Source organism: Manacus vitellinus, unplaced genomic scaffold (genome assembly GCF_001715985.3).
Source record: "Manacus vitellinus isolate BGI_N305 unplaced genomic scaffold, ASM171598v3 scaffold_22_pilon, whole genome shotgun sequence".
Classification (NCBI taxonomy): Eukaryota; Metazoa; Chordata; class Aves; order Passeriformes; family Pipridae; genus Manacus; species Manacus vitellinus.
Window position 1 is genome coordinate 10,648,473 of NW_021939632.1, and position 27,163 is coordinate 10,675,635.

At 37.3% G+C, this 27,163-nt stretch overlaps 1 protein-coding gene across 1 annotated transcript; it reads right to left on the reverse strand.

Annotated features, from left to right (window-relative positions):
* Window positions 1-526: 526 nt before the first annotated feature.
* On the reverse strand, window positions 527-26,797 carry IFIH1 (interferon induced with helicase C domain 1). Its single transcript, XM_018072533.2, is given in 17 exon segments — window positions 527-1,713; window positions 1,814-1,907; window positions 4,569-4,759; window positions 5,054-5,215; window positions 5,924-6,073; window positions 7,502-7,758; window positions 9,628-9,864; window positions 9,959-10,082; window positions 10,557-10,673; window positions 12,214-12,431; window positions 14,128-14,338; window positions 15,094-15,314; window positions 18,679-18,741; window positions 22,543-22,719; window positions 24,403-24,559; window positions 26,335-26,587; window positions 26,589-26,797. Coding segments are annotated over 17 exon segments (3,009 nt in total). The 5' UTR covers window positions 26,783-26,797; the 3' UTR covers window positions 527-1,530.
* Window positions 26,798-27,163: the final 366 nt, after the last annotated feature.

Below are 27,163 nucleotides of genomic sequence, written 5' to 3' on the forward strand. Positions count from 1 at the left end.
AAAAATACCTGTGGAATTGCTGTGTCTTGAAACATCTTTGCATATATAATCTCAACTCTCAATACTTCTAGTTTTTTTTACAGTTGTAAGGTAGTAGTTTATGTGTATAAATCACTGTTATGGAATAATTTCAATTTATACACAGACCACAATTTCTATAGTTTAAGCACATTCTCATCTGCAAAACTGCTATAGTGAAAACTCATCAGTGTGTATATTTATTTCATAATGCTATGATTTGTTTATAAGTAAGTAGCTAATCCCAATATGGCCTGAATTAGCTTGGTGATGTCTGAAATGTACTTCTCTTCAGTGAGAAATTTGGCTTTTTCTCCCCCCCCCTGAAGCAAGGCCAGAAATATGAAAAAAAACCCACAAACCCACCCCAAATCTGGTTCTGATGCAAACCTGAAATCAAATCTGATTTTAAAACTGTACAGTATTTATATCACTTTTAAAAATGCAGAGCAATTACAGATCTAGACATAATAAGATTCTTTTTTTGGTTGGGATATACTTTTCAACTATATTCTAACTTACAAATTTTACCTGGGGCCACTGAAGTGTTTACATGTCCTTGCCAGTATACATACCACTTTATCCTGAATTTGCAAAGCTGACTGTTGTAACAACAAATCTTCCTTCCATTGTTCAATATCATACTTACAAATGTGGGGGAGTAGGCTGGGGAATCTGTCCATGAGATAACTACGAAGGCAGATTATGCTATTTTTGCAGTTAGAATACCACTACCCTTTAAATTTCTAGGGTGAAACCATGGTGTTGGTATTGTCAAAATACTTCCAGTGGAAGAGAAAAAACAGTATGAGCATTGGCAAAGGTAATTATAATAATTTATTGAAAAACCCCCATACACCATTATGTAGCCAATCTAACAATCCTATGAAATAACACAGAAAGTCACTTTGGCAATGTGCTTCTCGGACATTAAATTGATCAATTTCAGGTTAAAGGCTTGATTTTTTGAAACGTCTTCTAAAGGAAACTTAATTTCAGTCTGTCAAAATGTGTGAGCTTACAGCTAAGTATATGAGGGGAAGAATTCAGTCAGGAAAACACTGACAAAGTAACAGCGATTCAGAAGTAACCCTTGGGTAATCTGTTCCCTTTACATGGCTCCTCTTTTGAGATACTTTATCTTCAAAAGGAAGAAAACCATAAAATAATCACCATGGCACATCTCAAGCTGTCTCTTCAGTGTTCTGGGATTGACAACAGGTCATCTAACACACTTTTGAAGCACTGTCACTTTGTAATGAAGAGACAGGAGTTTGTTCCATGGATACACAACTTCAATTCATTTGTTCATCTTTATCCAGGAGTACCAGTGCAAATCTGAGTGCAGGTGTGACTGTCCTTCTCTTTCCTTGTTTTTCTTTTCCCCTTAAACACAGTTTCCTCATGCCCAGGAGCTCTCACACTGTTTATAATGCAGCACTCCCTGTAGGACACAGGAACTTCTAATGAACTGAGAAAGTTGAAAAGGGCTTTTATTTTCATTCTAAGGCCTTAATCTTCATCACTTGAAGGACAATGAGCTGCATAATCAAAACTAGGAAACCTGATGGGCAGTTCTCCCCATTTCTTAAAAATTTGCTTTGTTGTTTTCTTGTCTGCAAACACAACCACAAAATTTCTAATCTTCAGACAAGGTAGGTCAAGGCTTCGGTGAACCATCATATTTCCCCAAGCCTGTAAGTATAAGAAAATTACATTTCAGATAAAATAGACAAGATCATTAGACAGAAATAAATACAACAAAATAAGAGTAAGAAAATAAGATGTTCCTCACTTGTCCACAATCTTTACATATAATTTCCCCATTTGTCTGGTAATCGGCATGCTTATCTTGCAGTGTCTTATTTTCTCTTGTATGATAAAGGCTTCTGAAAAACAGTCAGACAGCACCCATCAGAATACACTGGTCATTCAATGCTACAAACACACAGTGACTACAATTGCTGAAGACAGATACGAAACCTAAAAAGTCATAAACTCTCTAACTGTTGTGTACATTGAGGAGTTGGAGAAAATGCAAGGTCATACTTCATGCTCCTACATAATGATGAAATATATGTATAATCCATGTCTCTTCACTGTATTTCAGGAGCTGCATCCTTCCTCACAAGTCTAAAGTAGGAGCAGAAGGCTCTCTGTTATAATAGGAGACAGATCTAGTTAATTTTTTTCAGGTGCTGTGGAACTGTCAAAGAAATAATACCTGAAAGTTAGAGGTTTTCTTTTTATTCCCTGTAGTTCTACATTAGCCCTTAACAGAATGATTTGGATTAACTCTCCAGAGCTGCAGGGTATGTGCACATTCTTGCATCATTTTATTTAGGGAGTACTTGATCTTGATGGTTACTATTAGCCTATGCAGAGGAGCTATAAGAATAATTACCTTGTATTTGAATTGTCAGTTAACATTATGCTGACAAGGCAATTTCACAGAAAAACACTTTAATATTTAGGGCTGCTGCTCAATTTTAATTTTTCCAATATGTAGGTACTAATTTCTCGTACCTCTTCAAAATGTCTTTACAAAATATACCAATGATAGGTCTCAAAGAAATGAGAACTTTGGTGGGCAGTATCTTGGTACGATGGAATGGTAGGATGGTCTCTGTTATGTGATAGTAAAGCACATCTGACTTGGCTTGTATGATACCCGTTACAAATTTACTATAGTAAGTAAATGCAAATTAAGTTGAATTAAACTATTTTCTTGAGCTCTTAATTTGCATTATAAGTTGGAAAAGAAGGTAATCTGCTGCCATCAGGTCAGTGAAAAGTTTAACAGAGTTTAACATAAATGGCTTCATGAGAGGAAAGTCCTGCTTATCAAACCTGATTTCCTTTTATGACAAGGTAACCCACCTGGTTGATCAAAGGAAGCCAGCACATGCAATCTTTTCAGATTTCAGTAAAGTTTTCAGTACTGTCTTCCACAGGATTCTTCTGGACAAAATGTCTAGCACACAGCTGGATATACACATCATGGTGGGGGGGTGAGCAATTGGCTCACAGGTTGAGCATAGAGGGTAATAGTGAATGGGGTACCATCAGACTGGAGACCTGTCACTAGTGGAGTTCTGCAGGGCTCCATCTCGGGCCCTGTGCTCTTCAACATCTTCATAAATGACTTGGACATAGGACTGGAAGGGATACTAAGGAAGTTTGCAGATGACACAAAACTGGGAGGAGCTGTTGACTCCCTTAAAGGCAGGGAGGCCCTGCAGAGAGACTTGGGCAAATTAGAGGACTGGGCAGTCACCAATCATATGACGTTCAACACGGGAAAGTGCTGGATTCTGCACCTGGGATGGGGCAATCCTGGATGTATGGACAGACTGGGGAATGAGATGTGGAAAAGCAGTGCTGGGAAAGTGACCTGGGGATCCTGGTCGATGGCAAGTTGAATATGAGTCAGCAGTGCCCTGGCAGCCAGGAGGGCCAACCGTGTCCTGGGGGCATCAGGCAAAGCATCACCAGCCAGTCAAGGGAGGGGATTGTCCTGCTCTGCTCTGTGCTGGTGTGGCCTCACCTTGAATATTGTGTGCAGTTTTGGGCACCACAATATCAGAAAGATATTAAGTCATTAGAGAGTGTTCAAGTGAGGGCAATGAAGATAATGAAGGGCCTTGAGGGGAAGATGTATGAGGAGAGACTGAGGTCACTTGGTCTGTTCAGCCTGGAGAGAAGGAGACTGAAGAGAGACCTCATGGCAGTTACAACTTCCTTGTGAGGGGAAGGGGGGGGGCAGGCACTGATCTCTTCTCTGTGGTGACCAGTGATAGGACCCAAGGGAGCAGCCTGATGGTGTGTCATGGGAGGTTTAGGTTGGATATCAGAAAAAGGTTCTTCACCGAGACGGTGGTTGGGTGCTGGAACAGGCTCCCCAGGGAAGTGCTCACAGCACCAAGCCTGACAGAGTTCAAGAAGCCTTTGGATGATACTCTCAGGCACATGGTGTGACTCCTAGGGATGGTCCTGTGTGGGGCCAGGAGTTGGACTCCTTGTGGGTCCCTTCCAACTCGGCATATTCTGTGATTCTGTGATTCTGTTTACCAAATTAGATAGCATCAGAAGCATCACTGGGAGAACTTAAGGGGGTGTGTCACCAGTGTGAACATCCTCTAAATACACAATTGTCAATGCCCAGCATGTGGCAGTATGTTATTTAAGTACCTGGCCATAGGCAAACTCTTATCCCAGGTCTGTTAGAATTGTAAGACCACTTACACTGTGGAATACATACCATACTACATAGTAAGTGACCTATTACCAGGTCTATTACAGATTCTATTACCACAGAACCTGTATCTTTTTTTCAGTTTCAAACTCTATTCACCTTGAATCAGGGGTAAGAACAAACATTTCATTCAAACTCCTTAACTGTAAATTCTATAGAGCCTAGGACCTGACAATATTGGAATAATCTTTTTTTTTCCTCCCAGGGCCTAGAGGGTTACAGGCTCTTTTAGAGCCTTGCTGAAAAGAAAATCTGTTTCTGCCTGAAAGAGATAAAGTAGTTCATAAACACTTACTGGAAATCTTTTTTCACACTGACATGATGCATGTTCTCAATAACTTGTATGTCTTCTCCAGAACATATCGTTTTGTGGCAATTTTTGCATAAGAATGTTATTAGTGAAGGATTTTTCTTGTATGTCTTGCGCTGATCTTTCTTTGCCTTCATTTGTTTTTCCACTATACTTTGCAACTGGAAATTCTGAATCTAGAAACAGATCAGTAAGACCACTGTAACATTCTGGTGGAATGACAGCAATAGTTTTCCAGTTATTTTACTGAGTTCACTGACAACATGACTTCCAGTCAATTTTCCCCCCTTACCAATAGAAAACCAGACCTTTCTAAAGGACTAGAAAACACAACAAATACTTACAGAAGAATTCAAAGCCATATGTAGTAACTAATATTATTTTAAGTTTTCCTTCTCTAAGTAGACTTCAAATAGAAAGTATTTCATACAATATAAATTAGTGGGAAAGTGCAGAGTTGTAGTAAATACCTTGTTTAAATACTCTTCCTGTGGCATCTTCTGGACACGCTGAATGGCCTTATACATCATTTTCTCACGGAAAATATTAACATCTTCACGTTCAACAGCTCCTGAGCCACTCGGAGCCACAAGAGCATAGGTGCTCTCATCAGCTCGAGCTCGACCGCGAGCCTACAATTTGCGAGCAATACAACAATAAACAGCACAATGTTCCCTATGACATCACACAACATTTTTTCCTAGTTTCATGATGGAGGACATGTATTATTCCTTATGCAGTGTCTCCAAAGAGCATTTTTTTTCTATTTAACTCAGACAGATAAAGAATCAGTGAATAACATATAGTGTTTCTGCATTATTGTCAATGATACCTGTGAAAACTGCTCAGAGATTTGTGATTAGCACATTTTGCAATGCTTAAACTGTATTTTGTCACCAAAATATAAACATGCATTTAAATATTAAATATATAAATATTTGTGCTCACAAGTTAAATGAGAGCATGGTCAAACTGATATTCTGATATGTAATTATCTCTCTTTAGCTGTTGGTGGTTTGCTGTACATATACTGGTGGTACAAATTCTCTGATATCAACTGGTCTGATGATCATATTCTCATACCTTTTCTACTAAAAGAGCTTACTGTTTATGTAGAACTTTGAATGGATGCTACACCATTAAAACATGGAGGCAGATTTTATATTGCCTACAGACTGAGGGTGGCAACTGGAAATGAACCTTGTTGCAAGAGCGTTTTCTCTTTTAGCCCTCAAGTATTTCAAAATTATTTCCAAACACCAGGTATACGATTCACCATTTGCACATTCCAAACAGAAAAGCAGTATTAAAAATAAGTTGTGTGTGCAGAAAATTCATACCTGCACCATAGCAATTTCATTGGTGACAAGGCCATAGCGAATAACGATGTTACACTCTTTGATGTCCAAGCCTTCCTCAGCTACAGTAGTAGCAATAAGTAAATTTAAATTTCCACATCGGAATTTATCAATAACTTCCCTTTGCTCATTCTGTAAATTAAAAAAGAAATAAAAAATCAGTATACTAACTTTCAGTAGAAGTTTCTTTTTTCAATAACAAGTTTCAGTAATTATAGTCCCATCATTTCCAAGTTGAGTGTCAAACGTCATGTGGCTTTAACAACTGCATTTAAGCACCTTGCAAGATCACAAATGAGGAGTTCCTATTGAATATAATAGGTGTTTAGCATCTTTTTTTGAGGGAGAAGGGAGCAGAAGCCAATCTTTTTAAGGTAACTGAGCTTGGGAGTTTGTAGCCTATGTCACAGGTACTAGGAGATTTGATAATGTAGTTGTTCTATTGTTTTTAAAGTCTTTAAATACTTATTCAGAAGTCTGGATTTCTACCACTTCAGTCATGTCCAATCAAAGTATAGGCTTCTAAGTCTAGCTCCAAAGCACTTAAAATTGCCCATAATAAATGGAGATAATAATTTTAGTGATCTGGGGAGCACCAAAAAGCACAACAATGATACACTTAAAAAATAAAGCATCCAAAAAATAGACTTCTGAATCATCTGGGTATTGTCACCAGCTTGAGCAGAGGGACAGAAACTTGCTATTTGCTATATTCAGTTTCAAAATGCAGAAGCTATTGTTTTCTTTGTGCAATGTGGGCTACAAATTAAATTCCAGGTTTCCACGGAAAACAAGCAACTTTTTGAGGGAACAATTTCTAACTTTTTTTGAAACTGAGAGCAGCTGAAGAAAATGGGTTCTGCCCAACAGTAAACCACACCATTTTTGCTTAAAAGCTGAAGTAGCAATTTTTTGGGGAGTAAAGAGCAGAATAGAAGAGAGGTTTCACAATACTAATGTACTTTGTTTTGAAAATGTTTAAATTGCAAGTGGTGTATGAAATCAACACAATGGTACAAGATGAACACAATTGAGTGTTCAATTGTGATATTTTCATTATGAATTCTGGCAAGTTATGGTTATGTCTCAGTGTGAAGCATGCATATAAGCTGGTATAATTTGATTAAGCCACGGTATTAGAAAAAGACAAGCATATTCAACTTTGTAATTTTATTTTTTAATTCAATAACTAAAATATCATTTTAAATACTGTTGTCCTGATAAGTATAAACTCATTTTATGATTGCATTTTTTCTCTTTCCATTTTGTTTACTTTTCCTTTATATGCCTCACTACAGCTTGTGCCCCTTTTGACTATATACTACTCTGGGCAATGGATGCTGATTACTCCTATTGCCATAGAATCCATAACCAAAAAAACCTTCTTTCTTGTGGAAATGAAATTATTCCAACATTATTATTCACCTATCCAGCAGCTTATGAAGGTAAGTTGCTAGCAAGTATGAAACCAGAACTCTAGGCTCCACTGGTCTAGTAATAAACCAAGCTGTTTTCTGAAATCATGTACAAGATGCAATGTTGAAATGTATGGTTCTGTACCTGAGTCATGGGTTTCATTTCACTGTTATGTCCAGAGCCGATAAGATAATGGGCCTTAATTCCCACTTCTTTAAATTTTGGGTTGTCTTGAATCCACTGGAATAGAGCAAAGGCACTTAGACGAGTCTCTGTGAAAATAATTCCTCTAGGTTCCTCAGTCTTCGTGAACTCCTCCATTAAAGTATTTCGCAACTTTATTAGAGTCTCATTTTCATGTTCTGGCTTTCCAGCCAACTTTTTCAGCCACTTCTTTTTTGCTTTAAAAATAATGGATGTAAATTAAGAAAAAGTAACCATGTAAAATTACAGCTCTAGAAAAAACCCTGCAAATAACAAAGCAAAGAGCAGCTTTCTATATAATACTCTCAGCATGGCTAATTCACATTCAGTTTGAAGAACTGTGGCATACCAGTCATTTTTGAAATGAGTTAATATGCATTAAAAACACACTAATCAATCAAATAAATTACCATTATTGTACACTATACCTCATGGTGAGAATAAATCAAAGGAAAAAACCTTTCTATACAAAACAAGTGGTACAGTTAAGTGCACTGTATTAAAGGGCTAAATATCAGCTTATATTTGCAAAATAGTTTTAAAATAATGGAAAAAAGACTTACAAGAAGAAACAGATTAATATGCACAGCCTCAGAGCTGATAATATTTTTATAAATTTAGACATAAATTGTCTTTGGGACATTAATTAAAGAAGGAACCTTCATTAGAAACATGTAATATAGTACATATCAGGATGAGCACATTTTATGCTCTTAGATGTTTCAATATACTCAATATAAATGAATGACTCTCTTCAACTGGCTCTACTGACCATGAGCAGGGAAGATTCCTCATGTGTTCTCATTTTTAAAAAAACTTCTAATATTTAAAAGTGTAGGTCATTGTCAGATGATTATGCAAACTCAGCAAGAATACTTTAAGGTGGGGGCCTTGTGTGTTACTACTCTCACTGAAGTCATCACCCTGTGCAGATTACTGCAGTGCATCTAGTCCAATGCAATTGTACTCAACGGCCATAAAACTACACCACCACCTAGAGAGTGGCTTTCTGACTAGTCTTATTCATATTTTAGAATGTAATCAAACATATAGAAAGCCATACAAAAAGTAGGTAGATACAACAAACTCCCACAATTTTCCCCTTAGTTAAACCTACACTAATGTCTCCATGGGGTTTATCCCCAAAAAATGAATTTTGCTCTTAAAAGATGAAAAATTTTAGTTTTTCTTCTATTACTCCTGGAACTTTTAGTAGTAAAATCATAACAAACTGGAATATAATTTCTTTGAAATTTGTTTATCTGTGGAAATAAAAACAATCTAGAAAACTCATTTTCATTTTGAATTAACTTTTTGTTCTTAGAAATAGCTCAGTACTGAAATTCTAAATAAGGGGGCATAAAGAAAGTATGAAGAGTTATTAAAAAAACACACTGACATTATATAACCTATTTTTATAAGTTTTTTCAACACTTCCTGAATTTCTCAATGATCACAGTCTAAATTTGAAAAAACAAAAAAGATTCATGAGTCAAGGACTGAATGAATCCCAGTTCCAAGGTGAATGATCTGAGAAAAAAAGGCAACTAACTTTGGTCTTTGAGGCTTTATCCTTTGTTTAATTCTCTCACTAAGTGCTCTTTACCTGAAACTAACTCAAGGTCATCACTCCTATTTCTTAGTATAAAAAAAAAATTTGGTAGAAAGCATTGGTTAAGAACCCATCATTTCATTACTTTTGTATTCCATTTGCTCAACCTTTTGCCCCTCAAGAGTGTCTACTGGAATACACATTTTATGTATCTGTCAGAGTTTCCTCAGGGACACTTCCTTGGAGGAAAGCAGAGAACAGTTTTTACTTACTGGCAGCAAAAAGAAAGAGCCCTTAGGCCAGAGCTGAGGAACTTCTATTACACGTTGTGACGTGACCCCACTTTGGTGTTGTTTAATGTATTCAAAACTGTATGAACTGGGACATCAAGGTACTGTCATAATAAACAGCACAGCAATCTCTAGGATGTAATAACTAATGGGCCCATGCAAACCATGCTAGTGCATAATTATGGATTTCAAATATTAAATATCACAATGTATTTCAAACTTACCATGAAATAAACCTATTAGAAATTCATCTGTTTCATCCTGTTTTGATACAGCTGGTTCATCGTCATCATCATCACTATCACTCCTTACTGTCTTCTTACTTTTCTCCTCCTTATAAAAGTTATTTAGGTGATTGTATGCATCCACCATTCGGATACTGTTATTTATCAGGAGAGCATCATTGTATTTCTTCAAGTGTTCTGCACAAACACGTTCCTTGCGTTTTTCTTCTTTTGCAGCTAGAAGCGAAAAAAATACAAAACCACAAAAACATGTCTGTGTATAGAATGACCCAAAGAAATCCAAAGCTGGGTATATTTGCTATGCAGTTACCTCTTCTCTCTTCTCTGATCACCCACTGTTCATATGTCTGAGTTCCAAACTCGGATTTTGGATAGAGCTGGCAATAGTTTTGTATTTCTGTCATGATCTCAGTAATTTTCTCTCTAAATGGATCCTAGAAATACATTGATTAGCAAAGTAAGTAAGCATCTTCTGGCAACAGAAGTACTTGCCCAGTACCACACTGAGTAATTTTTTAAAAAGTTAAACCTCCAATTAAAAAACAAGTAAGGTTGTTAAATACATTTAGTGTTATGGAAATATATAGTTCACAATATTAAACAAATTATATTGTGAAATCACACTTTTTAAACAGAATATAATGTCACTCCAATACAAACATATCAACTATGGTTCAGAAGGTCTTTTGACCAGACACTTAAAAATTTAACTGACATAAGTAAAAAATTAGCTCTATTTAACTTTACTGATACTTTTCCATACAGAGGAAAGCAACAATATTCAAATTAGGACTATGGATCATCAAAAGTCTATAGAAAAAGAGCATTGGGCAAAAGGTTTTGATACCATACAACATCCTTTTAAACAGAAATACAACTTTAATACTGATTTGTTTGAAAAAACTTACCCTTTTTTTGTCATTTGCAACCACAGTCTTCTTGGACGGCTCCTTCACCTGATTCTTTAACTGGTCCTCATGCTCTTCAACAGTCATAATTCTACATGCATCAAGATTGGCACAGATCTGGGAGAAAACCAAATGTTATTTCTTTAAATATTGAATGAGTTATTCCACATGAAAACTGAATTAATGCAACAGGGTTTCTCATTTAGATATTTATATAACTTTATTATCTTCCTAAAAAAAATGGATAGAGGCTCTATCAGCATAAGAAAGGCCAAGTCTTTGAAAAGGATTTGAGATAAGCTGCACAAGTTAATTTTTAGGCATGAAAAATGATTCTTGCATACAGGAAAACATTTGTAGATGGGAGTGGAAAATAGGTATTTTGAAAAAGAAAATATAGTATCAGTACTTTGGAAGAGTAGATTTTGGAGCACAAAATAAATAAAAACAATGGTGAAATAAAAAAAAATTAAAAAATTTCAGGATTAATTGTAAAAGTAAGACCTGTTATGAGAGTAGAAAATAATTTGAAATTATGATTCTTGGAACAGGAAGGCAGAGAACATTTCTGTGCTAACTGCACAACTGAACTGGACTTTTCTGCTTTTGATCTCTTCCAAGGAGAAAATACATACATGTCTGTCATTGAGTCTCAAGTAATAAGGGGAAACCTTACAATTTTTATGAGCAGAGAAAACAAGAAAGGAAGTCTGGCAGATAACCTTTGTAATGTCTTCAGCTGTAGTTATCTATTTCAGCTTGCATATTTGGATTACATTTGCTTAGATACAAACTCCAGCATCCTATCATTAGGATCTCAGAGCTGATGAAAAGGAGTTTTCTGCTTTTTCCATTGAAAGTAAGTTTTGCCAAAATTTGTCACAATTCTACCTACTTCAATACAGAATAAAAGTAGAATAGGTCTCACCTATTCAATATCACATTCTGTTCTTGTGCAAGTTACTAGTCAGGAGATTTCACTGGAGTCTTTTGTATCACTGGGCTTTTGTATTACTAATGTAAATCCAATTAACTTCAAGTAAAATATAGTTTCTTTAAGTATAGAATTTAACAAATTATCTCTGTTCCGGTGTTCATGCAACTCCACAATACTCCCCTTTCAGTGAGTAATTATAACTGAAAAAAACAAAACACATTTGTATGCTACCTGTATCTCACAAGTGTTTTCTGCTTTGTATAAGTATTCAACATTGTTTTTCATTTTTTTGGTCCACACAAAAGCTCAGCTTAGTCACTCTAGATATGCAGGTATAAAATACATCATCTGTCTAGTGTTTAGGAATACACAGTAAATTATAATCTATCAATGGAAAAATAAATGTTTTAGTAATTGTAAAACCGTACTATATTTTGGATTTCTTGCCCCTGATCTTAACTTCAGAATGTTTTTCAAGTGAGGCAATCTTTTTACTTCCTTTTCAACAACCCTACTTTCCTGTAACGTAAACTTTATTTGTATGTGGATTTCCATTAATTTGTAGTGGGTCAATTTTCTGAATGCCCATGAGCTGAACTTCCACATACACATGAAAAAAAAAAATTAGATTGTATATTTGGAGCCTAATGCCGACTTTAAAAGTTCTGCTTGAACAAGACAATGGCCCTTTGATGGTTTGCAAGTGTGAGAGCTATTTACTTTCAGAATATGGTCTTCAGCTTTTGAGTAGGATCTTGCGCCTCCTACACCAGGTGAGGCTGTAAGTCCCAGAATCTGAGGCTGTGGGATCAGTGGTTTGTTTTCTTTTGCCAGCTTCCTGTTCTTCATCTTTTCTTTTAAGTAACGTCGCATTATATTGTTGTAGACACCTTCCTTCTGCGTGTGATGACACTCATCAATAATGATAAGGGAAAAATCTGGAAAAAAAAAAGACTCCTACAATTAACAATTTTATTTCAAATGTAGAATTTGTGTGACTAAATCTTATAACAGGTAAGGATGGTGTTGACTAATTAATGTATTAGGGAATTGTAGTGCTGGAGGAAAGTGTGGATGGAAGCTGTACATATACGCACACAGTGATTTTAGATTTGGCAAAAAGGGTAAACATTTGGTAAAATACAATTAAGAGACCCCCTTCCATTTCACTAAGGCTGAAATTCCACATAACATGTAATGCAGACCTCTGTGGAAACAGATGAAAAAAGAAAGCACAGAAGTTTGGAATAAAAAACTTACAACTAATTAGGATGATTTATATAGGCTGCAAGTTAACCAAGTCACAGCCATAGAAATGGAGCTGGCTGTGTTCATGCTTTCTTGGCTTTGGTCCAGCTAAACTTCCTAGCACAGGTGTAATAGCACAGAGCAAAAATGAGGTGCAGGGCCACCTCAGCTCTGGAAAAAATGTAGCTCCTTATGAAGGAAACTTGGCAAGGTGTGCAACCCATTCAAAACCCACTTTGTTAGACAAGCTGGTTGGGACTTAGCCCAGTTCTAAACTGGTCAGCAGTTCCAGTATAAATGTTCAGATGCCTCTATACGAGATTACAAAATTATTCAGATTTAGGAAAGTTTATTAACTTAGGTGCAGTGGAAAGGAAATAAGAATAAGAAAATCTCTGGTACTCTGCCTAGGTTAATAACAAGGCATTCTGAAGGAGGAGAGGCAATTCTGATGTCCCCAAGTGGCTCTGCAAGAGTTACTTTGGATCAAGCAATACTGCAGTCAGCACTAGGCACTGACAGACACAGACTGACCCTCAGGTTTCTCTGCTTTCTCTGTAACATCCAGACTAATACTTCCTTTTATCTCAGGTCCATTATTTTGAATATCATAGGTCTCCCCTCAGCTACATCCTGCCCCATCTGAAAAGGATTTGATTGCATGCAAATAGAGGGAGAAGTTAACTTCTCACAGAGGAAGGTCACTGCAGCCCAGATCCTGGAGCTGAAGTCATCAGCTGTTCCATTATTTCTATGTCATTGTCACATAATACCACTTCTTCTCTGATCTCCCATAGATACCTGCCACTTTAGTATTCTGGGAAAACAATCTTGCCTCTTTATATTTTGTTTTCAAATTCCTTCATCTGTTGTAGGAAACTATTACATCTGCCAAGCTCAGAGAGACACACATTATAAGTAATATCACTGTACGTTAGCAAAATTTTAAGAGTTTAAAGAATACTACTTTTATAACAGATTGGCTTTTATCTTGTGTTCCATTGTATTTCTCAAACTACAAACTACATTTGAGTTTTTATTATGGTTTTTCTCATCCTGTTTATGGCTTCTATGTGATAGGACTCAATGCTCTACCAAGCTTGTAAAGTGGAACCAGTACAACTGTAAATGCACGAACTTGTGCTTGAGTGAGATAAAACAGGAAGCGTAACAAATATTTAGTACAAATGAACTATAAGAGTCTAATTTTGGCTTGAAAAATTTGCATGCTCATTAATTAAGATCTGGTTTTGACTCCCGCTTGCATTTATAAAATGAGTAAATTGAAAAAAACCTACTGAATGTGACACATTTTTACTCTGCAATTTTCCAGACTTGAGACATACTTTTATTCCTTCTGTAAAAATTTCAGAATTAAAAACTTGCCTGATAAGTGGACACCTTCTTCATCTTCTTTGTCTGCATTTATCAGTGAATTCTCAAGGATTTGTGCTGTACTGATGATGACATCATTTCTTCTGACAACTTCAGGAAATGAGATTTTCAGTTGACAATCACCACTTAAACCAATAACCTGATACCAACGCTTCAGGAATGGATGAAACTCTGATTCTAAATGCTGTTGTACCAGTGGTACCTGAACAAAAGTTTCCAAAGAATTTAAACCAGAGCATACACAGGATTAAAAATACATGCCTGTTTGCCAGAAATGTTGTTAGCCGAACAAAACAAAACCAAGCAGTAAAAATCCCCAAACCTATTTCTCCCCTCCAGTTTCTCCTGTGAAACTTTTTTTGTCCCAAGAAACTTGGTTTATCTGTGCCTTAGAAAGAATGAACAAGCCATGCATGCTCTGGCTCTTTAACTGAGCTTATAACATGCTATAAAATTTACTCTTATAAGAGGATATGGATATTGTTTATTATTTCAATAAAGTTCTTAAATGTGTTTCTATATTTTAATATTACAGTAGAAGATTAATTTATATGCACTAAATTTAACTGTAAAAATTACAGCCGCTATCAGAAAATCTGAAAAAATATTCCTTAACTACTGTGAGACTCATTAGATGGCCTTCATTACCAAACTGAAACACAAAATGTGAAGAATATTTTTATTTTTTAAAATTCATTCTAATTTGAAATTTTACTTTTTAAAATAATGTGGTTATTAGGGCACATCTAAATTTGCACTTGCAGTGGGGTACGCTGAAATAATTTGAGCTTGCACCAGGATGATGATGCAAAGGAGATGACAGTCTAGAGCTGTGTGTCTTTAACATAGCTACATCTAGAGAAGCTGCGAATTGTGTTTATATTCATTTTACAATGTCTATATTAACAATGCATGATGTTTAAAAATTATTAGTCTTAAAAATGTGGACTAACATACCTTATTAACAAGTACTATGACTTTTCCAGGCTCTGATGCTCTTTTCTTCTTATCCAAGTGATCTTTGGTAATGTAAACAGCCACTCTGGTTTTACCAGTGCCTGTAGGGAGACATATTATAATATTCTCCCCATTCAGTGCTGGCTTTGCAACTTCCATCTGGTAATCTCTCAGGGTCAGATCTGGCTCAGGTGAAGCTCTCCTCTTCTCTTCATCTTCATCTAAGGGCAGAAAGAAATATAAGTATCAAACAGGAGGCATAAAACATATATCAGAATATTGAAAAAAAATTTCAAAGAGAAAAATACTGATTTACTATCAAGTGTCTTCTGAATAAATAGAAACAGGGCATATTAGGACAGACAATGTTACTCTGTGGACCTGTGCAACTCAGGATCAGAACTGCTTATATCCAGTCACCAATCTGAATAGGTGGAATAAGCCACAGTATGTCTTCACCTGTCTATGTTGACATGACTGTTATTATGTATGAATTCAAAGATACAGTTCAGTAGCACAGGGACCAACAAAAGTTGTGTTCAGAGCTGCAGTATTTATTATAATGTAGTCAAATTTATGTGATGTTCTCCTTCATCAATACTGAAATTTATTTGGTCACAAGGGAGCTACTTTTTTAAATACTTCCAAGAGTGGAGCCACAGAGAGAAAAAGAGATAGGGACCACTTAAAAATGATGAAGGGACTTATAAAATATAATGATCAAATAGATAAGAAAATTCAACTGCCCATACAAGACAGAGCTAACTGCAGAACATATCACACCTAGTCATGGTAGATTATGTTGCTTCTTAGCCTGACTCATACATAATGCCATTGAGCTGTTCATTAAAAAGCCATATACATTTGTCACCTAAGGCCAAAGCCTTCCATCTCTCATTTAAAATGAAATGGCAGAGTTTAGATCTATGGCTCACAGATGAAACAAACAGTGTTCAAAACTTAAAAGTAGAAAAATGTTGTTGAATTATTTCAAGCAGTAAGAAAAGCATATAAAGTCTCTTGAGTTTACATATATTTAGGGAGTCAGAAATTATATATACCTTAATATCAGAAGGATTTATTTCAATGGAGTTTTTGTGTTTTTTTTCCTCTACAAATATGTTTAGATCACCCTCCATCTATTAACTGCCCTCAGTGAAGAAAAGATACAAATTCATTCTACTAGACAAAAAATGAGAGAAAAAAAACCATATAGTTTTGTTCCCTGATATCATTTAGTGAAGAATCATGAGGATTTTATTATCACTGAGACATTACACACAAAGTAAGTATATTTTTCTAGTATTCCTGATTCCATTAAATAAAATTAAACTAACAGAAAGTAATGAAGCTTGATAAAATACTGCTGATGGAAACATCTGAATGCCATTCTTAAGTGTTTTTTGCTTGTTTTGCCTTTTAGTGTGAGTGCAGGGCTACCTGGAACGCAGGGAAATTTGCACGAAAGAGTACTTGCTGTCAATTATCTGACTTCTACTACTCTCTTTTGAGGAAGAACGTTGTTTGCTTTCTGGTTGGCTAAATTCAATAGTTCAATCATATTGAAACTAGCACTTTATCACCCATCTGTTTGGTTAAATTTCAGTTCCTTAACATCCTCAATTAACGGTGTAGGCCTAAAAAATATTTAACTTAGCTCTTTCCTAACTTCCTCAGCCCCTGTTTAGACAAAGGCTCACACAGGAATCTTTTCACAGATTAAAAAATGTAATAATTAAAGGATTTTCATAATGCACAGTTTAACTTTAGGGGAGTTGTCTGCCCTTGTACAAGGCTCATATGAATTGCTAATTCCATTTTTTCTTAAATGTGAAATGATCCTTGCACAGAAAACTGGAACTGAATCCACATGATTCTTTGCATTAAAATCCAAAACATATCAATGTATTAAGACACCATCCAAACATCTTTGTTAATACAGCAGCCTCACTGCAAAATTTCAAATTATAAAATCCATAAATATCTCAAAGTTCATCTGCATCTCTTTAGCAGATGCTTAGTTGTTCTCACTGAGTTTACTAGGCATGATTAAAAAGCATAAATGTTTTTAAAAACTTTTTAAGTAGTTGTTTTTAAAGCCCACATGTAAACAAAACATATAGAAAGTAAACACTGGAAAAAAAATCTGTTCTGCATTCTTCAACAAAGTGTAGTGATTTTTTTTTTTTTTATGCTGGTTACTAGACATAGTAAATGTCCAATTTACTTAATGGGAGATATTTCAGGAATCTTAAAGTATCAGGCCACACATATATATGTGCTGCCACACACCAGCAGCCTGGATTGACCTGACCAACTGATACAGTGTGACCACTCCCAAAACAGAGAAGTTTCCGTGCCCAGACATTTCATATGACACAATGAGGAAAAAAATACAATGTGACTTATGAGTCTCCTCAGTTCATGAAGAAGTGTAAAGTGTATTCTCAAGAGTTAGCAATACATAGACTAAAATCTTAGCTAGAGTGTAGCAATTTAGATTTGAGCTACCCTAAATTTTCTGCATACTTATAGATTATGTGGATTTTAATATTTAAAAAGCTTGAAACTAAAAGTATTTATAGTAAGCGCTTTGCAGGCATATCATATATAACATTTACATGATGTTTATAGGTTTATTAGGCAGAGCTGGACTGAAAGGTACCCAAATTGTTTCTAGCCCTTTTACAAGACACAGTCCCAATACAAATTTTAGAAAGGATAGATTCCAAAGAGTAGCTTTTGAATTCTGTGTAGGCAAACAGGCTGATCACCATGGTGGGCAGCTACAAATTTGTTCTGCCTGAGGTCTAAGATTTGGGAGAAAAAAAAAAAAAAAAAAAGAAGAAAAAATATTGGCATGTCATTTACAACAGCAGTGTTTAATTAGGCTCAAACTATACGTAGCAAGATAATACCTGTTTGCTAAGTATTATGTAAACACGGCCCAATATCTAGTTTAAAACTGTATTTAAAACTTGCACATGTGTTTAAATGTGGGATTTGCAAAGATCTTCAGATAGTAATCCCCATTGATTAGGTTGCTTTTACAATTAGGGCTACTAAAATACTTAGGTAGAACGTAGACCTTCATTACTGTTCTGCAGGTACCCTGGAAATGCTTCTGCTCACAATTAGATACTTCTAAAACATGTTCTATTCCCTCTCACTTACCCTGTGCAGGGACCAGGCACAATCTACCTCCTTTCTGAGAGCAAAAGACACGTCTATGTGGCAGCATTGTGAATATCTGTACAGGTGACTGCACTGGATGACTTCTGTGAGTCTCTTCAGCCCATGTGATTTTATCATTCTGTCTCACTGACTATTTCATATGATGACAATGTCTAGAGACCTACCCAGACAAGCTCAGTAAATCAACTCTTTTGGGGGCTAGGACTTAGGTCCAGACACTTAAAAATGGCATCTGTTTTCCAAAAAAATAAGAGTAAGTCTGGCATCTAAATACAGTGAACTAGTGTTCACAGTGAAAGCCTTCCACTAATTTTTGTTCCAGACCATTCACAGAGTGCTTCCCGTCCAGAGCTTATTTTGTAATTTCTAAATAACAGAAGGGAAACATACCTGAATTGCTGGTTGTGCAGCTCTGGCCCAGGTTTTCACTGAAGTTACGGACACTTCCATCTCCTACGGAGACATCTGACTCTAAATGAAAACCACAAACAAATGTAGTATAGTATATTTGCTGTACAAATATTAATAGCAAAAGCATATTGTTTGCTCGCTTCCTAAGCTGTTAAAATAGGCTAGACGGTTATCAGGCAGGGATGGCTGAGACATAATTTTCTTTGTCTTTGTAAACATAAAAATATGAACAATATAATTCATTTTCTTATGGAAGAAAATATGGAGTGGAAGATTAAAATCCAAAACGTGGCAGAGGTAAGGCAATGTGGGTCATGATTCATTGTTTGAAAGCAAGAGTCCAGACCTGCATGATCCCCTCTATCCTCTCTATCCTATTTTATCTTTTCAGAAGAGTGAAAATCCAAAAAAAAGTTGCTTGCAAACTGAACATTCTCTTTTACTCCCTGTAAGCCACGAGAGCTATACCTGTAGTAGAATAAAAACAAAACCAGAGTTCTCAGTTTTCTTTTTCTTTTTCTTTTTTTTTTTTTTTTAAGTTTTTTCATGTAACAGGGAAAGAGCAAACCATAGTTCCCAGGTAAATACAAGCAGTGATGAATTATTAAATCTTCCAAACTGTTTGCAAGCAAAAGCAGAGCCGGGATGGGGCCGCCCTGCCTGGGAAGTCCGCGGGGATATTCCCGTGCTGAGCTCTCCCTCTGCTGGGCGATCACTGTGTTACACTGACTTATTTTTTCGGTCACCAGCGTAATTTAAACAGCCGGGTTTCCCCCAAATCAGTCCTCTGAATACCTAAAGAGACACCCAGTTCTTCTAGAAAAGTCTTCTACAAACTGCTTCATCCTGAACTTACCTTAAGGTAAGCTTAGGTCAGCTTACCTACAGCACTCTGCAACTGAGCCTACAGTGTGCATACGAAATCAGTCATTGACTGATGTTTTGCTTAATCGGCTAGTGAACTTGTGTTATATCAAGTTCTTTCCAGTGAATATCCTATTATGGTCCATATCCATATTTTTCCCAATTTATTGTCCCCAACAAATAATTCATAAAGCAAGACAGATTCTGTGAATGAGAGTTTAGAACTGAACAGAACTTACAGTGTCTTAAAAGGAGCTCCTGAAATATAACTACAAAATCTTGGTGAGGTGGAAATTAAACCTAGTCTGCATTCAGTAAATTTATGAAGCTACCTTAGCTACCACTAGGAGTCACGTATCAATAGTTTTTCTAATATAACTGTGAAAAGTGATGCAAACACTTGTCCTGCTGTCCTACAGTTGTCATCATTCATTCCATACAGACCACAGAATCTGATCCCACTATTAATCACCATTATCTATAGGAAGTGGTACGATAGACAAGGGCATTGAAAACTTTAAGCACCTAAATTAAGCCACTCTCTTGGAAATCTGTGCAATCAACAGAAAGGCACAAAAAAGAAGAAAGCCTCAGCAGTTGTAAGCCATGTTCCAAGACCTGTGACAAAACTATTAAGTAGCATTAGGGAAAATGAAGATGATACTGCTATCTCCCATTTTTACTTTCTAGGAATCTATATAGGATAGGAATGAGGACAAAATTAAGATTCTATGTATCTATTCCATATGGTCTCCCATCTAAAATCATCTAAGATGTAAAAATATGCATTCATAAGGTGTTTTGTACATAATTATCTGAATAACAATGTGCAGTATGCATTACACTATAATATCTCAACAGAAAACAACAGTGGTGAAGTGAGATGCAAAATAATCTTCCAAATGGAAGGTGAATAAAGTTCTCCTTTTTCAACTGTCTCACCTTTCTTGAATTATTTTAAAATAAAACAAACTAAGAAAACAAACAAACCAACCAGCAGGCATTTCCAAAACAATGAGATAAAAGAGTCTAACAGCTATTTTCACCACTTTTGCTAATCTTCCTTTAGAGTGCTTCTTGCACATTGTAATGTAGAATATTCCACAGAAAGATTTTCAGTCACTTTGCACTGACTAATTAGTAAATATAAACACAATGGAATGCAATGAAAAACAAGTCTTGAAAAACAGAGCTGCTATAATTTAAATTGTTTTTTGTATACATAACTGTAGCCTTAATCCAAATGTTTCACTTCTGACCTTGCAAACTTATTTGCTTTTGTGTTGTTTTGTGTGTGTGTAGTTTCTTTTGTGTGTGTTTTTGTATGCACAATTTTTCTCTAGTTATCTCTTAGGCTAAATGATCTACTTCTGATTTGCTTTTATGACCCTGCTGCACTCATACCTTCTGACTCCCTTTGTTTCAGCTATTCAAATAAACAGGTCAGAGGAGGCTTCAGATACAATGCAAATTGGAGTAATTTCAAGTGATTTGAGAAAGCTTCTTTCTGCTTGAAATATGTCCTTTTCAAGACATGAAAGAACGGTGGGAACGTACTGCAAAACTGACAACACTTGACAGCATCAAATTGCAAATCAGGTGGGTTCCCAGCATACTTGGAAGTAGAATCTGGGCTCCAGTTTTCAGCTGCCTGGTTTAAAAATACAGTCTTACCAGGTCACAAGAAAGGATGGAAATGGAAAAAGAGTTGAGTGCAGTTAAGTGTGTGTACAAGCACATACAGATCGAAGCTTACTGCACTTCAAGATGGCTGATGTGAGCCTGTTCCTCTGCAGCCATGTCCATGCAGCACTGTCTCCTGGCAGTGCCTGTTACACTGCATCTGCTCTGCTGCTTTAGTTCAAGTCAGAAGTGCATGTTTACAGTGAATCTGTCGATTGTCCCCACTTACACCATTTTGGTTCATATCACAGAGCTGGTTTAGATCAGAAGAAATTCATTGTCAGCTGAAACAAAATGTTTCATGTGTTCCAGACACTTCACTTGCAGGTACACAGTCCAGACTTAAGTCCACACCAGACTTAAGTCAATCTGAACCAAACTGACAGAATCCCTGTACTAAGTACACTCTTAGGACCATTTCAATGAACAGATCTGCTCAGCTGCACAAACTGCTAATACCCATTATATATTAATTTCAGTACAGTTCATTGCTGAGGAGACTGTAGTTTTCTGTCCAGAATTAGCTTGTGGCAGGCTAGTTAATAACTAATAGATCTAATTATCTGTAACGCTCAACCTGGCAAGAGTCAAGTAGAAGATCAGGCTAATAGCAATGAAAGCCTACCCTTCGTGAGGCTCAGTAAGAGCCTTAGCCTTGCCCAGGAAGGATTCCAAGTAACAATGAGGATAATTCAGTCTAATCCATTTTGTAATTATCCTTAAATATTTGGCACCTCTTCTTTATACTGCCAAATTATGTTCTAATCCAGGAAAACCAAGCTGGTATTTTTGCTGTAGTCAATAACTCAGTATTTGCTATGAAGCATTGTGATACGCTGTTAATATTATGATAAGTGAGAAATAGGCTACTACTGTTGTACACTGAAAGGCTGTAGTTTTTCAGAGCCAATTTTTAAAAAATTTATTCATGTTTGATAAAAAAGAGCAGCCTTAACTGTCTTACTCCTTTGGCTGAGTAAGCTCACTAGAATAATTTCAGATAGGATTTGTCTCAGTTGTAACTATTGTTCAAGTTCCATCTGAACTTGTAACACAAATGAATGGCTCCTTAATCATGCAGCATATGTTTGAACCATTGGTTCCCAGCTATGTTTGGGAATTGTTGCTGCTAATTGCTGTTGCTCTTAATCAACTCCCAAGACATGTTTGTAAAAGTAGATCTGTGTGAACAACAGGCCACAAAAATTTCTAAAAATTTGTACCAAGTTCTCTCAGTTACCTGCAGCTACTAAAGTTTAACTGGTACCAGCACAAAATACCATTTAGTCAACAAACCTGAATCTACAGAATTCTCTCCCATGGATGTTTCCAATACACTGTTCTCACTGATGAAACTATCATTCACATTTTCTTGCTGTTTCAAATCCTCCACTGTGGCATATCCTGGTTGGCTTGTAATTTCTGTTTCTTCATTTGTACTGTTCTTCATCTCATTTTGTCTATTCTCTGTTCCTAGAAAACAAATAGAAATTCTAAAGCCCTATAAAACATTTCATTGCTTTTAGTGTGGAGCACAGAAAACATAGAACTAACCTGTATTCATCATGTACATAATGGCATAACATACAGTCTTGGTCATGACTCAAACACAATAGTTTGGAATTTTGACATTTTTATAAATATTAAGATATTACTCTGTAGTTAGAAATTAAATTTAAAGAAACAAATAGATTTATTTTTATAAAGTTCTCAATTTCTATGTGTAGGCGTCTGCTAATAACAATGTGGTTTATTGTAACAGATCATTGATGATCAACCTGTAGTGCTAAAATGTAGCACCAGTCTTCTCCTTCCACAGTACCCAAAGAACCTGTTCTCAGTGTTTCCTGTCCATGACCTTATGTCAGTGGATGCTCCAGCACCACACACCTGACGTATCTACACGCACACATGATTGTGTACATGGAAGATTACTTCTGGCAAGAGCCACACAATTTATGGCTTACATATTAGTCTGTACAGTTTCTTTTAGGGCCTGCATTGCCCAAGGTTACAGAGAAACTGTGGAATAAATGCATTCATTCAGTATTCCATCAAAAAAACCTGAATTAAACTTAAGTTTTACCCTATATCCTCTTCACTGTACTGAAAATTTAGAAATGCAAAATTTGAAAAGAATTGAAAATAAAAATATGAAAAAAATATTAATAATTTGCATGTTTGTTTAATATTTGCTACTCTGGATGAAACTGAGGACCAGAATTAAAACTAGGACCACAATAGCAGCTTAGTTGCTGAGCCATTCCCAGGATCTGTGTTTCACTCAGAATGATCTTCTGAGGCTCCATCTTGGTTGGTCTTGACCTGCAGACTGCAACGCTCAACCATCTTTAAACTGCATACTCAAATACAGCAGCTGTGTATCTGTGTCTGGCAGAACACAGGCTGATTCCTGTCCAAAACCTTCATGCCCCTCTTACCCCAGCCTTATAGCATTGATCCATATGCAGCAACTAAAAGCACAGACACATAGTTCTGGTGAGCTCCTCAGGTGAGCAGGCTGAAGCTGATAAATGGGAAATCTATTAAAAAATGTTAGTCTCAAAAAATCTTATGAAATATACGTGGAGTACAGTAAAAATGAGGGATGGAGTATTTGGGGGTTGCTTCTTTTTTATATTTTAGAATCCAAGGGAGCACTATGATAATTTTACAATATTATAATCATCATACAGGAATAAAAAGTAGTGGCCGCTTTAATAGTTTATTCTATTATTGATATACTTATATATAGTATATACTTATAAGTATAAATACTTACATATTTAAGCACTGTACTGAAGGAGAAATCCAGGTAAGGTCAGTTTTGTTTGTTCAAATTAAGTTTCAGAATATTTTTTATGAGTGATTATAAAAACATCACACTGAAAACCGATAGGATTCAGTTTAATTACAACTGAATACATACTACGGCAATTCTCATACTGCTTAGTAAGAACTTTTAGTGTTTAAAAATCTATTAATTAAGCTGTTAAATAACTTGATTTTTAAATCCCTGGACAAGTAAAAACCTTAGTCCCAGGGTCACAGTGAAATCAATACGATGGGAAACTTACATTGTTTCTTAAATAACAGCACAAAAAAAAAAAAAGAGAGATATTAAAAAAGTCAGTAGTAGTGAAATAAGATTATTACCTCCTGTATTTCCACTTAAATCATCTGCCAGGTCTCCATGTTGGGTTTCACGGAGAGCAATCAAAAAAGGAGAGAACCAATCTTTCTTCTGCATTATTCTGCTCAGAAGCTCCCTTGCACCCTCTCTGTTCCCACGATTGTCAGTAACAGTCTGGATCTGGTGGAAAAAACCCACAAACAATCATCGTATAAATTCTGGAAATGGTTCGAGAAAGTTAGTAAGAATAGGCTAGGTACATTTCCCTGTCATCATTAAAACATACTTAAAAATAAATATATGAAGCAGACCTGCCCCTAATCAGAAGAGACTTACTGCAGTTTTGTCCAACCTCATGTTTATCCCATATGGTTTCAGGTGGGATATATAAGACTTATGAGATCTGAAATTTAATTGGAGAGACTGGTAGTACTACACAATGGTTACAATAATAAGAACTATATAATAATTATTAGTATTGTGGAATAATAATTGGTGTTCAGACTGGTTTAGGGAATAAGCAACTTTGATTAAGGAGAAGTCATGTCACACATCTTACCAAAACTCAGACTTAATCTGTAACATGATCTTATACATAAGATAGAACATGTCCCTTCTTAAACTCTGGCTTTATCATCTCAATTCCCACTTAAAAATACAATAACTAAGCCTCTAGAAAGTCACTATTGCCCTCAAAGAAGCTATGGAAAAGTGTCCCAAGGCTGTCACAAGCAGAACTTGACAGGCAATCACACTAGAAATGAAATGATAATCCCAAGAGCAAAGCAGCCTGAGACAGGTGTTCAGTCCTCAAAGGTAATTTTCTTGAGGCTCACGAATCCCCCATCCTGATATATGAGGAAATGGGCAGACATTGCCGTGGGAACACCTGACTGAGATTGAACACTAAAAGGAAGTGCATGGGAAGTGGGAGTAGGAAGAGGCATTAGGAAAGACTAGGCTCCATTGGAGTTGAAACTGACAGGATTGTGAAGGGTAATGAATGGCTTAATGGAAATACCAGAGGCAAAAAGGTGGTCTGGGGGATCACAGGGACCCGTTACCAGGGAATGGAGCTGGTAACCTCCTAAAAGGCCTCTGCATCCACCTGTGTGTTACCATGCTTGACTTCTGATTCATTAGGGTGTAGCTGATTCTTGCTGCTACCTGACAGTCACAAGACAAAGTTATGTATGTTCCTGTCATTTAACTGAGACAGAGTACAAAACTACCTCAAAAGTGGATGCGAAGGCTCAGAGTGCAAATGTGATGTAGCACCCTTTGTTTACCAGTTTTCCCCTTATTGCTCTGGCAATTATTAATTTAATGTGTTCTAACACCATTTCAGGATATACTTTTTTTGGGTTTCAAGTAAGTTTCACACTCCAGGTAAGTAATTTTTAGTCAAATGGGATAAACACTGGCAAATGTCTTTATCAAAGGTTAAAACTTCCTTGTTCTTGTCAAACTGGTATTTCTGTTCACCTTATTGTCTACTATGACAGTCTTTAGTGAACCTATGGTAAAAAAAGGGGAGACAACGTCTTGCTTTATTTTAACTCAAGTATTCTTTAGGACTTCACAGGCCATTGCTACTTCCTGGTATGATTCAAGAGCCAGAAGATACTTAATGACACTTAATCTCCTGAGCCTAAGGTCTGGGGCAAAATAACAAGTAACAGTAAAGCCTGGCATATTTCCTCCAGTGACTTGGTTCATGGCATTTTTCTTTCACAGGTTCTTAGCTGGCATCCCACCTGCCGTCCCATTGTCAATGGTCTTCATTGGCTTACCTGGAGCCATTTCTCCTTCCCCCCAAGTTTGGGTACTCCCTGTTCATTTTTGCACTTATTAGGCCATTTCTAGTTGTGGTTTCCTACGTGCCGCACCCACACTGGGGCTGGGCAGTTTCTGTGACACTGCCCGGCACCCAACCTGGCAGGTGGGCCACTTACCCGCTCCAGGTCCTCCTCCTTGAAGATGCCCATTTCCAGGCACTTCTCGGCCACCTGCACGGCCCGCATCCTGTCCACCAGCGTGCTGTAGAGCAGCTGCACCAGGTGCACGCAGAGGTCGTGGTCGGCCTCTTCGGCCGGCGAGGGCAGCTGGCTGAGGCTGGGGTTGGCGTAGCAGGCGGCCAGGCTACAGCCGCCGTGCTCCAGTGCCTGCAGAAACTCGTGGAACCAGCCGCAGCCGCGGGCCCCCCTCCACGGCCCGCAGCAGCTCCTCGGCCCCCGCCACAGCGCCCCCCTGCAGGAGGGCCGCCCGCACCTTCTCCCTCTCCTCCGCGCTCAGCGAGGGGAGCTGGTCCAGCACGGGCTGCACCTGGATGAACTGCTTCAGCCGCGGCCTGAAGCAGGAGATCATGTAGAGGAACCTCTCGTCCCGGTCCCCCTCTTCCATGGCCGCGCTGGCGGTGCCCGGCGCCCCGGGGCTCCTCCGCGGCCGCGGGAGGACGGCGGGGGGCGCGGAGTCTCCCCAGGTGCCTCTGCCGGGCTCCGCAGGCGGCTCGGACTCGGCCTTGGGAGCAGCAGGTCCCCTATCCCCCTCCGCGTCTCCTCCGGCGAGCGCCGGGCCAGCCCCACTTTATTGCAGAGCCAGCGTCGCTTTCGCTTTCGTTTACGAGAGCGCTGTGTGGGGCCGGGACACGGTGCAACGGGGCGGGGGCACTGCGCCTGCAGGGAAGGGCACCGCTCAGTGCCAGTCCTCACTGTTTAAACCGAAACCTTTAACAGTAACTGTGAGTTTAAAAACCCATTCATAAACATAAATGTCTGTCACTTT